The sequence below is a fragment of the Hyposmocoma kahamanoa genome, unplaced genomic scaffold, assembly GCF_003589595.1.
Source record: "Hyposmocoma kahamanoa isolate Upper Pololo Valley unplaced genomic scaffold, ASM358959v1 84, whole genome shotgun sequence".
Lineage (NCBI taxonomy): Eukaryota > Metazoa > Arthropoda > Insecta > Lepidoptera > Cosmopterigidae > Hyposmocoma > Hyposmocoma kahamanoa.
Window position 1 is genome coordinate 6652028 of NW_020654229.1, and position 12485 is coordinate 6664512.

Below are 12485 nucleotides of genomic sequence, written 5' to 3' on the forward strand. Positions count from 1 at the left end.
AAATATTGAAATTGAGGTGAAGGAGTCTGAGATGAAAACCCGAAAATCATATGTTGTTGTTTGTTTACATTTATTCTACATCGAAATTGGATAGAGTATAGTTGAAACACTTTTATGCATTGGCACTTGTTTCTAAACTTGATAATCTTGAACCAAGAAAGTTAAATCCGTGTACGTTTTACGTAAAAGAAGTGTTAATTTTATTGCTGTATTGTAATAGAAAGGACAAGCCGTTCCAAGAGATAACATTCATCGGTGCAAATAATATTCAACTAAACGAATTTGCGCAGTTATCCTCTTCGGTCTCCTCTCAGGTTAGGATAAAGGCCACAATCCACCACGCTGGCTCAATGCGGATTAGGGATTTTCACTATCACTTATCGCTATGTCATCATCATCATGGGTGTCTTTTATAACCGACCTCAAAAAAGATAGAGGCTGTCAATTCGACTGTATTTTTTTGTATGTATGTTACGCGGATACTCTGGCGTTTATAAAACAATTTTGATTTTTTTTTTATTGGAAAGAGGGTACCTCAGTATTGGTCCCATTTGAATTTGAAGAAAATATCCCACCACTAAGGGTGGCAAACTAGGGAATGCATCCGGTTTCGCGCACTTTCCAGTAACCGATTTCAATAAAACTTGGCAAATAGATGTCATTCCAAGAACTTTTAAGGTTGCTTGTGTATATGGCGGGATGAACGAGTCGTGCGCCTGTTGGTAAGCGACACGCCTGTCCATAACAGTTCCAGTGCCACTCAGGGCTATAAATCGCAAAGAAGACGTGTATCATATAAAACAAAACTTAGTCAGCCATTTTTATTAACCGACTTTAAAAAAGGAGGTTCCCATTTCGTATGTATGTTAAGCTTTAACTTAAATGTGTGACCCGATTTCGATGATTCTCATTTTGTTGGAAAGACGGTACCTCTGAAGTGGACCCAATTAAATTCAAGAAAATATTCCACCTCTGAGGGTGGCTAACTAGGGGATAAATGACTGAATGATTCTTCTATTCTGTGAGCAAAACTAAACGGTACTTATCTTAATAATCAAAATTCATTAAACTTTAAAGTTTCAGCGATAATTTTGAAAGACGCGGCAAGCTACTATAGCTCATATCAATCGAAAGGTGAAATTCAACCTAATCATTACCAAAAACACAAGAAAACCAATACTGGCATTTTCTACAATGAGGGCCGCAATTCTAAACACCAATATAAGCATAAGAAACGATGTAACACTGAAGAAGGTTGCGACAAAAGGAATCTTGTATATCCATATGGAACTCTTCGAGACCCAAACCAGTTACAATGGAACGAACACAGTAAAAAAGATGATTCAAAGAAAAGCAAATCTCGAGAGCTAGTTGAATGGATTAATAAAGAAATGGAACATGTGAAAATACAAGACGCAATAAAGCACCGCGAACCTAAGGTACCTTTAATCAAGACGGTAATGCCAATAAGGCACCTTTGGTGTAGTGTAAAGATTCTACCATAGTAAAATAATAAGAAAAGTATGGTGTCTACCACAGAACAATAAATGCAGTAGAACTGGATAGTTACCGCCAACCGCCATTTTCGGTGGTATCGTTTTCGGCAAATTCGTGGTGGTATTTCATATCATCGGAAACTCTTTTTTTAATAAATTTTCAATTTTTTCTTCAATTTGTACCCTTATCCTTCAAAATCGGGACGCAGTTATGTTCACATTACAGCTTGGCGGCAGAAATTGGTAAAATGGCAGTACTTATATGGTAGCAGTAGAGTTTGTTCCGTGTTTGGTTATGTCTAAGGGTAACGGACAGACGCGACAGTGGTCCTGAGAACTTTGTGATTCAAAGCACTGAGTGGCATTGTAACTGTTGTGGACAGATGCGTCGCTTACCACAAGGCGCGCGACTTGTTTATCCTACTACTTGGTGTTATATATAATATATAAAAAGGGACCTCTATTGCTACTATAAGAAAATATTTATAAAAGTACAAATACGCATTTGACCTACGTCTCACCTGATGGAATGTGACGATGAGGTCGATGATGGAGCAAATCAATATAATGCCTATTCACTCTCACCTCAAAAAGGCCCAAGTTGCAACATTTACTCCGTAGCCGCTCGCCATGTATAAATCTGGAAGCGTAGGGATATTTTATTACTTTGGAACTCCCTGAACATAGAATTCCAACCTATGTCCAATCCCTCGATGGTGGTTTAGGGGATCTGTATGCTTTCATTCATTTTATTTAAGAGCCATGCTCTTGTCGGTGTAGCCTCCTCCACTCCTCACGGTCCATAGCCAACTCCTTGACCTCCCTGTAACTGCTCACATTAACCTTTCTTTTTATTTGGTCACAGAATGCCATTCTCGGTCTTCCTCTCTGTCTCCTTCCTTCCATCTTTCCCTCAACAACAACCGTCAATAGTTCGTCGTTGCGCAACAAATTTCCAAACATTTTTCCCCTCCTATTCTCTATCGTCTCCTATTCTCTGTATGCTTTAAAGAGTGACAATTCTGTAATCCTTCTTTTATTTAAGGTATTTGAAATCGAAGTTGAAAGCTTGAGCGGTAGGAAGGAAAGATCTGGTCGGAGAACGATTGCGTACGAGCAGGTTAATCAGCCTGGTAAGCTATTTCCGTTCATCTATTTGTGTTCCACTTGGGCCAGAGTGGCTGACTATATGGCTTATTATATGGCTTAAATATCTTCACTTAAGAGAGAGGAGACCTATGTACAGCAACGCGACGTATAAATGAGTTGATGTTGATTCTTCTTCTTCTTGGGGTTCCTCTCTTATCGGAGGTTGGACAACATCATGGCAATCCTGATTTTGCTGCAGCTCTAAAGAGAGAGGTGGTGGTGGTACCACAGCCTAACTATTTTCTCAAAATTTTCACCCAGGAGTGCCGCCCCCTATCAACACTTCGTTTTCCAGTAATTTTGTCTTGGATGATAAGCTGAAGTAATTTGTACTTATTGTTCCTCGTCACAGTACATTTATGAACGAATTTAAGGGGCAATGTATTAAGGCTTTATTAAGGCTTCTATAATAAGATTCCGATTGATATTCAAAATTTTCCATTTATGAGGTTTAAAACTATTGTGAAACAAAAACTTTATAGGAAATGAAACTAACAAACCAACTAATGTTTCGGGCCCTTTACAGGTGCCATGGTCACGGTTGACTGACCTGTAAAAACTTTATACTAAAGATTATTATACAACTTCTGCGTACGTGGATGACAAAAATCCGTGGTAGTGACACGTTTAGCTTTTTCAGGTATTCTCGATCTAAGTAAGATGTTTAAATTGAATTTTGTAATGATAAATGTATTCAAATGTATATTTAGAAAGAGCAACCTCTTAGAGTTTCTTGTTCATTTTTCTCAGGGGAATCTGCCTTAGGGGGAAGCGGGGCAGTTTGACACAGGGGGCACATTCATACACCTGCATTATCTCCATGTCTTCAAATTAGTTGTGATAATACTAGAACGTGCCTTTGTAAGTGTGAGTAATAGTCATGCGATGACGTAGCTCGTCGTTCGACAGGTCACAAAGTGTTTTCACAATCGTTAACTAAAAAAATAAGCGACACAAACACGAGTGCCACCGCAGTTTTGTTCACTTTACAGGGTTTTATGTCTTAATACAAGGGTAAACTAGTATTTTCATTAACTAGAATTGGATGTGACTGAGAGAATATATAATGATTTTTTTTTAAGTAAATATTATTTTCTAAACTGACCAGTGGGGTACTTTTATACACTAGTGAGGGGCAGTTTGGTACGTATCAAAGTGCTAGGAATTAGTTATTTTGTACGAAAAATATAAAACTGTTTCAACAAATCATTGTAAAGAGGTGAACTGGTGACATTTTGCGCTATAGTCAGCTCTTCCTCCTGTATTTCTACTTCCAAGATTACATTACAAAGAACACTTTTCAAATGGTGCCCTAGAAAGAAGTCTTGATAGATCAGGTGCGGAGGCACATATAGCGTCATACTTAATGAACACTTGATCACATAGTGCTAATAATACGTGGCCACCAGGAATGGCACACTACGTTGATTCACACATTCTTCAGTGCCCCAAGCGATGTATCAAAGTACCCCACAGATGGGGCAGAATTGGACACTTCCCATTTTTTTGTTAAAATCAAAATTTTTCAATTATTGAATGCTATTTATGAAAGAAAAGATTAAATTGGTAATGTTTATTAGTTATATCATCAATTAAATAGAAAAAATATTAATTATAATTTCATTTAGGTGCCCAAAATTAAATTTAAAAACAAGTGTACGAATCTGCCCCACTTCCCCCTAATAAGCAGTAGAGTTTAGAGTTGTAATTTGCTTTATTATTTATGGATTAAATATTATTTGACTTTAAGGTTAACGCGGCCGAAGTACGACATTTTCCTGCACTGAATGATGATCATAAGTTCCACTTTTTTGAACAGTTTATTGAGTACTTCTACATTTGTAACCTTGTCACGCCACGAGATTCTTAAAACACGGCGGCAAATCCACATCTCAAAAGCCTTCTGCTTCCTTATTGTGTTCTGTATGAGAGTCCAATTTTCTACGACTTGTAGTAGGACTGAGGTGACCTAACAACAGTGATGTTGAGAGCTAGAGAATGTAAAAGACATATTCTAATTGTTTGTCTGGTTTTAGTTACAAAACAAAAAAAATTCAAAATCATTTACAAAAGAGTTGAAAGTAACCAACAGGTGTCCAGCGAAATAAGCGAAGGTGAAAATGCCAACGGCAGTGAACAGCGTGCAACAGACAGTGAAAAAGCGGTGGCTAAAATCGAATACGTGACTAAGCCACCTCATCGCAGGTAATTTTGGAATCCCATAATCTACGGAGAGACGTTGGCTCTCTGCGTATGCTCTACCGTCTGCGGATTGCTCAAAAGGAACGTTTTAAATTGGTGCCACCATCACGTTCCCGCCATCGCACCTCCCGCCAAAGGAGTAGAGCCTAGGCAGATATCATAGATGCCAGGAATTGTAAAACCACGCGGGCGTTATGTTCGTTCCGTCCTCGAACCTGTAAGATCTGAAATCGTCTTCTTCATGAAGTATTTCCTTTGCGCTAGGATCAGCAAGCAATGAGGATGGTCATCAGCTTAAACTGCGATCGCCAACCCACCTGCCAAGCGTGACACTTATGGCAAAACCCGTCAGTTGATGGCGAAAATAAAACCAAGCCCAGTCTCCGGCGGTCCCGTCATTCATTGCTAGGGTAACGATCATGGTACAGAAACGGTTTTTGGCCTATGTTTTTCGGCTCAAATGATGATGTGCCTGTACTTTCACCTGTACCGTTTACCGTTCAATACCGGAAGACGATGTTAAAAATCAGCTGTACCTCTGTTTCTAATTTCGATGAACATTAACCAATAAAGTCTAACTTAGTATTTGTACAATTGCAGGTTTGCAACAGTGCCATCATATACTGAGTTTGGTCCTGAGGTTGCTTACACACCATCAATTTATGTTCACGTCAAAAAACGTAACAAAGCAAATTTGCAACGTTCCAACGTTCAACCTGTATCTGCAGAGCTTAAAGATAACAGTGCCTACGGTGACTCAGTGGATATTGATTTACTTGATACTATCAATAATAAAAGAACGCGAAAAAAAGGCAACGAAAACGAATTAAAATTTATCCAACACCGTCCAGCTGCTAGACAACAGAAAGAAATATATATCAATAGCCAAAATGAGGAGATATCTGCTGTATCAAACGAAAATGTTAAACAAAACGATCGTTTGGAAGTTGATCATCATCAACTAAAAATTTATATAAATAATGATGAAATTCATAAACTTAGTGGTATGAAACCACAAGAAATACACAAGAAATTGTCTATGACGTTTGACAATGAATGGGATGGAAAACAGAATACTCAGGTAAGTACATCGAGTATTATATCGATCGACATTTACATTTTGAACGACTACTTTTGCCATAGAGCCATCTGTGAGAAATTTATTTCTTCACTTAGAGATTACCTAAATTACAGAAATTAGGTTTACAGCTACCATCATCACTAACTGGAGACGTCCTGTAATTTTTGAGTTGATTGAATGCCACGATGTCTTACTACCTATACATAGGGCGTACTATTTGTTTTCGGAACTAGTAAGTAAGTAAGTAGTTTATTTATTTGTACAAAAACACTGGCCACTTACATAAACAATATTTAAAAAGTAATTACAACATTTGAAAATGGAACTCTTTGGCTGTAGAATTCAGTTTGTTTCATCGGACTGTCGCTTGTTTTTACTTTGTGGCGTCGTTTTAGAAATTGGTTGTCTGCATCACCATGGATTTAACTCGTGAATATTATTTTAGTACGATTTTCTACGACTTTAAGTGTAATGCAACAGCACGGCGGAGCTTCGCTCGGCTTCAAACTGCTTTTGGCGATGAAGTACCATGCAAGACGACTATTTACAGCTGGTTTGCAGAATTTAAACGCGGTCGTGTCAATTTCATTGACGAATTTCGTGATGGTCGCCCGTCCACAACAAAAACATCGATGATCGAAACAGACAAGCATGTGACATACCATGAGATTCGGGCATCTTTTGGCATAGGCATGAGTTAAAACAATCAATACTACACAAACATTTAGGTGTGAAAAAGCGGTGCTCTCGGTTGATCTCATACAATTCGACTGAGGACCAAAAAACGGATCGCGTCACTTGGTGCAATGCCATGCTTACCAGATTCAACGAAGAGGCATCAAATTTGGTGTGAGACATAGTAACAGCGAAACATGGATTTATAGTTACGATCCCAAAACAAAGCAGCAATCGAGCGTATGGATCTTTCGTTCATCTTGCATCGCGATACTGTCAGTTCTCATGCGACCAGACAGACAAATGAATTTTTGAAGGTGAACATCGTTGACCTTATGAGCCATCCCGCGTAAAGTCCCAGTTTTATTTATTTCCCAAAATTATGAACCAGTTACGCGGTCAACGATTTTCATCACCTGAAGAGGCTGTCGAAGAGTATGAAAAAGATGTTTCAGAGATTGTCACGGAGGAGTGGCATAAATGTTTTCAAAATTGGTTCATTTGTATGAAAAAGTGCACTAACGGGGAATATTTTGAGAAACAATAAATTCATTTCTGACCATTTACGGTATCTATTTCTTATTCAATCCGGAAAGTTATAGTGCGCCCCACATATTTCTTGTGAAATCACTCCACTAGTTTGTTATAATTATTATAATAAAGATCGAAACACTAAGAGCAGTTACATACGACGACTTTTAAGCAGCGATGCAAGCGCGTGATTGCATCACACACACTTGGGATTTATAGACGATTGCATCATTGCAGTCGCGCATTGCATCGATGAAATCAGGCGATTTCATCGATTTTTTATAGGCATACGCATTTACGCGCGTTTGTATCGATGCAGTCGCGCGTTTGTATCGATGCAATCGCCTATCAATCGCAAGTGTAGCGATGCAATCGCGCGTTTCACGAACGCGCGTAATCACTCCAAGATTTTAGTAGTAGTAGAGCCCCTTGTGAAAGAGTTCGTCCAGGACAGTAGGTACCTATTTCTAACGACAAGCCGCAGTGTGAGCATTACTACATTCCGGGTTTGAAGGGTGAGGGTGCTGGTGAAATTACAGGCACATGGGACTTGTCAACTTATGTCTCAGGGTGACGGGCGCGCTACACACCTGTCCATAACAATTGCAGTGCCACTCAGAGCTTTAAATCACAAAGATCTTAGGGGCACTATCACTGTGCCCGTCACCCTGAGACATAAGTTGACAAGTCTCATTTGCCTGTAATTTCACCAGTACCCTTACCCTTCAAAACCGGAACACCGTAATGCTGACATTACTGCATGAGGGCAGACATAGGTAAAATGGCTATTTGTACCCCCCACACCATAATACTTTTATTTTTATTACAGGCGCGTAATATAACTTCTGCAATTGATGCAAAATCCATGTACGTCAAAATGGGCGATAATTTGAATGAGAAGTCAAATACAGACACCCAGTATACTATTCTCAACAAAGAAACTTCGTCGAAGGTTCAATCTGTTGAGAGATCTAATAACCAACAAACAACTAGCAAACTAGAGCAACAAGACGGAAGCGAAGTTATTACTTTGCTTAAACGCTTGTTAGTAGAGGTGTTAGACGAGTTAAAAGATGTGAAACAAAATACCAATGACGAAAAAATTAACAATAAAATGCAAACTATGCAACGTGTCGTAAGTGAAAAAATTGAATTAATAAAACCGACTTTATTAGAAGTCTTGAAGGAACTGAAAGAAAATAAGAAATTGATGAAACAAGAAGCTCAAGCACCGCAAAGCTCTCCTGTAGACATAATAAAGCCAATTTTAGTTGGTGTATTAGACGAATTAAAGGAAAGTAACAAGAAAACTCAGGAAGCGTTGAAGGAAATAAAGAAAGATAAGAAACAGTTGTTACGAAAGGTCAAACATAGAATACAGGAAAAAATTCCTAAAAAATTTATGTACCCAAAACAGAAAGAGAGCAGCGATCAGGTGGAATATGAGAGTACGAAAGAGGATAACGTTAACACTGTGGAGAGTGACAAATCCGACATGAGCCAGGAAGAGTCTCAGAAAGATTCTAAGAGCTCGAAGGTGTCTAAAAAGATCAAACTCCAAGAAAATGAACTAAAGAAAAAATATTTCAAAGATAAAAAGACGACAGACCACGTTTACAACAAACATTCCACAAATGAATCAAGATATAAACAAACGAGTAAATGTGACAAGCTTAATTGTAAGAAAAGGCCTGAAACCAATATTTTACCATCCAATATTTTTAACGCTTCAGAAATTTTGTCTAATCCTATTAAACAGCAGATGGTGAAAGACGTTATCAAACTAATAGCAAAGCAAAAACTGGTCAGTATGATTTCAGAACTATTAGCTGACAGGTTCATAGACAAATTAAGAAACGAAAGAAGTGGAAATGGAAACCAAAGAATGTATCGTTCTGTAACAAATTTTCTAAAAACTGAAAACGCAACAGACGTATTCAATGTTGTTAATGTAGAAACTACAACGGATTTACCGGTGACTGTTCAAAGATTTGAAATATTTTTAGGTTAATGCTTTTTATAGGGACATTCATATAATTTGTACTTTTATTATAGTTTTAGTCGATTTTTAAAAAAGAGGAAGTTCTCTGTTCATGCGACAGTAAAAGCATATAAAATTCAATTAAATTTGGTAGGTTATTGTTAAGTATCAAGTGACGCCCTGTTAGATCAATATAATCAAATTATTTATGGTAAATAATGCTTATCACTACAGTTTTCCAACTGCCCCGCAACAATACTTCTATTGTTTCGTGGTGAAATTACAGGCAGATGAGACTTGTCAACTTATGTCTCAGAGTGACGGGCGCAGTGGCAGTCCCCCTCAAGTTTTTGCATTTAAAGTTCTCAGTGGCAATGCAACTGTTATGGACAGGCATGTAGCTGACCATAAGGCGCACGACGTGTCCGTCGTGTCACTTGATATTATAAAAAAAATAACAAGGCAGCAATTCGTTGCAGTCGTTGCAGTGTCTAGTTCAATATTATTTTTGAAGCCTTATTCAATTTATGTTAATTCAATTTCGCAAGAAATTTCGGTTACGTTAGTTATTATTTAAAGCGATTTAACAAGTTTTTCAGCGTATAATAACGTACCAAATAGACATACCTTTTAAAGATTATCTTATCTTTAGTATTCTATAATATCAACATATTTCCGTCGAAGAAAAACACGACCGATGTTTGGGTATTTAATACATTTAAAGCTGCTCCATTATTACACAAGTTTTTGCTTTATTTCAGCATAACGCTGCTGCCAGGAGCGCATTGTTTTTTTATAATATAAAGTGACGGGACGAACAATTCTTGCGCCTGATGGTAAGCGACACGCCTGTCCATAACAGTTGCAGTGCCACTCAGAGCCTTAAATCGCAAAGATCTGAGGGGCACTGTCACAGCGCCCATCACCCTGAGAAATAAGTTGACAAGTCCCATTTGCCTGTACCCAATCCGGAATGCAATAATGCTAACATTATTGTCTGGCGGCAGAAATTGATAAGGTGGCAGTACTTCCCTCGACGAACTCTTTTACAAGGTGCTCTACTGCTACTAGAAAGTCCATTGATATATACTCCATTTATGATAATATTTGATAATCTGCTAAAATCTAGTTGCAACGGCAGGAGCGACTTAATGAAGTGTCAGTCGAATGGCAGTGATAACATTAATTCGTTCAGTAATTAATAAATTCAGGCAGTAAATTGCGGAAGTCCTTGTTAATAAAAATGGAAGTAAACTAATTTTGCTAACCAGTGAAGGTTATATCGTTCAAAATTGATGCGTTAGTGTTAATTTTCCCACCCTCCCTCGCATAAAATTATACAAGGGCAATTACAGTCACAGACACCATCTCCAAAAATATAACTAAAATTTTGGTGGTAGCTGGAAATGACCCTGTTTGTGATACTTGTGTTTACTTTGCTTGTTTTACGCTGTGCAATCTGTTCGCTAACCGATCGCGCGGCGCATCTGCCAGATCTGTACGCACCCTCACAAGTACACACAGTTTAAAAAACAGCGTCATAATAGTAGTTTATGTAAGTATTACATAATGAAAGGCATTAAAATAAGACTTAGTTTCATAAAAACATCACACGAATGTTTTAATGCCTAATTATGTACAGTTACATACACTGCTTTATCTATACACACATTATAAGCTCTCTATTATGTGTTCAGGGACCGCATGTCACACCAGTCGTAACCTGCGGTTCAGTGTGCGGTCCGCGGTAAATGAAAACTTTTCTCACGCATGTCATCGATTCATGGACAAACTAGAGTCGGCCCCAACTATCATATCGTTCGATTTTAAATAACGTCAGAAATTTGTCAAAATTGTTTGCTATTGACATTTCATTTCGAATAAAACTTCATCTCGACTGATATTAGAATAGAGGTCGAATCAAATTGTTTTGTTTTTCACAGATGTTTGACATTTGAATGTGTAATAAAATCGAATTTGATGATATTATGAAGCAATAATTACATTTTCAAAGATAAGAAATTTGTTCTAACTAAACAGTAAATCTTTATGCTGGTCGTAATTTGCGGTTTTTGAACACATCATAGAGGATTTATGATAATGTGTGTAGATAAAATAATTTCTTACGTTAACCATAGATATCATTATAATTATTGTATTAAACGAAATGAAGTAGGTAAAAATATTTACTTATTTATTTTATTTATTGGTTCAGCAACAGCCTAACACACTTAACATTTACATAATGTACATTATTATAATAAACAAGACTAGTCACACATCATTGTCATAATCAGTTAAAAAAAATCTTCTAAATTATACATTTTATTCTTAATGTTTACGTCTGATTCAAAATTATAAATTAAAAAAAATATGAAAGTACAAAAAGCAAAATTTAAAAAGTCTCAACTACCAATATTTGACGAGTGGGCCGCAATAACGTTGTCCATGGGACGGGGAGTATGGGGAAATCCGAAACTATAAAAAAATTTCTATGAAAAATTATTTTATTAAATTTAACCCATTTCTGCTGTTCATGGGCAATTTTCAGGTGCGTTTTTTGTACTGAATATTGGTGACAATTTCTTTTTATTTAAATGTTTTACTGAATATCATCATGAAGTATTATTTAATATTCGAGTGTGGTAACCTGAAATATTCTTTAGTATTTCACGATGATTCGAGAAATTAAATAATAAAAACTGTCACCAAAATTGAGTACAAAAAACTTCCCTGAAAATTATTGCCATCGGGATATCTAAAATGGGTTTAATTGAGCAAAAAAAAAAATCTGTCATAAAGGTACATTCCTTCCTTTTATTTTTGACCATAATAAACCTTTAGAATTCTTTTCAAGCTGTAATCTGATAAAACTTAGAACAATTCACATTTTGCAGTACACGGAATATTTTTTTAATGGGACAGTTGGGGAAACCATAGAAGATACAAGGAAACGGTCTAAGGAACCATTAAAACTTTTTTGTGATAACAATTTTGGCATATTCAATGGTATAGGACAAAACATCGATTTTTGTCCTATACAATGAGGTAAAACTTACTTATCACTGAGTCGATCAGCAATAAAAAAAAATTATTTATTTTAAGGCCACTCACGTTTGACCAAAAAATTGACTATTGCATATATGCCGAAATTGTTTTCACAAAAAAAGTTTTAATGGTTCTTAAGACAGTTTCCTTGTATCGTTCTAAGTTATAATAGATTACAGCTTGAAAAGAGTTCTAAAGGTTTATTGTCGTCAAAAATAGGAAAGTACCATTTAAAACGTATTTTTTTGCTCTGTCCAAGCCCTTTGTTTACATTTTAGATATCTAATTACGATTCATGCTAGTACTCGTAATTCTGTATCGG

At 36.9% G+C, this 12485-nt stretch overlaps 1 protein-coding gene across 2 annotated transcripts; it reads left to right on the forward strand.

Moving 5' to 3' along the window:
- The first annotated feature begins 4569 nt into the window (after nucleotides 1-4569).
- LOC113234573 lies at nucleotides 4570-6404 on the forward strand. 2 transcript variants are annotated; one of them, XM_026469926.1, is made up of 4 exons: nucleotides 4570-4850; nucleotides 5448-5928; nucleotides 6042-6168; nucleotides 6374-6404. In XM_026469926.1, exons 1-3 carry the CDS (start codon nucleotides 4627-4629, stop codon nucleotides 6087-6089), a joined length of 753 nt encoding a protein of 250 aa, XP_026325711.1. In that variant the 5' UTR covers nucleotides 4570-4626; the 3' UTR covers nucleotides 6090-6168; nucleotides 6374-6404. The 2 variants fall into 2 exon arrangements, with proteins under 2 accessions (XP_026325711.1, XP_026325710.1); XM_026469925.1 differs by lacking the exon at nucleotides 6374-6404 and having other exon boundaries at nucleotides 5448-6062.
- The last annotated feature ends 6081 nt before the right edge of the window (nucleotides 6405-12485 follow it).

What these genes read in the sequence shown, in the direction of transcription:
- LOC113234573 (XM_026469925.1), top strand. Translation starts at nt 4,627, where the DNA reads ATGTTGAGAGCTAGAGAATGTAAAAGACATATTCTAATTGTTTGTCTG. An exon ending in ACTAAGCCACCTCATCGCAG is followed by an intron (nt 4,851 to 5,447) that starts GTAATTTTGGAA and finishes GTACAATTGCAG; the next exon opens with GTTTGCAACAGTGCCATCAT.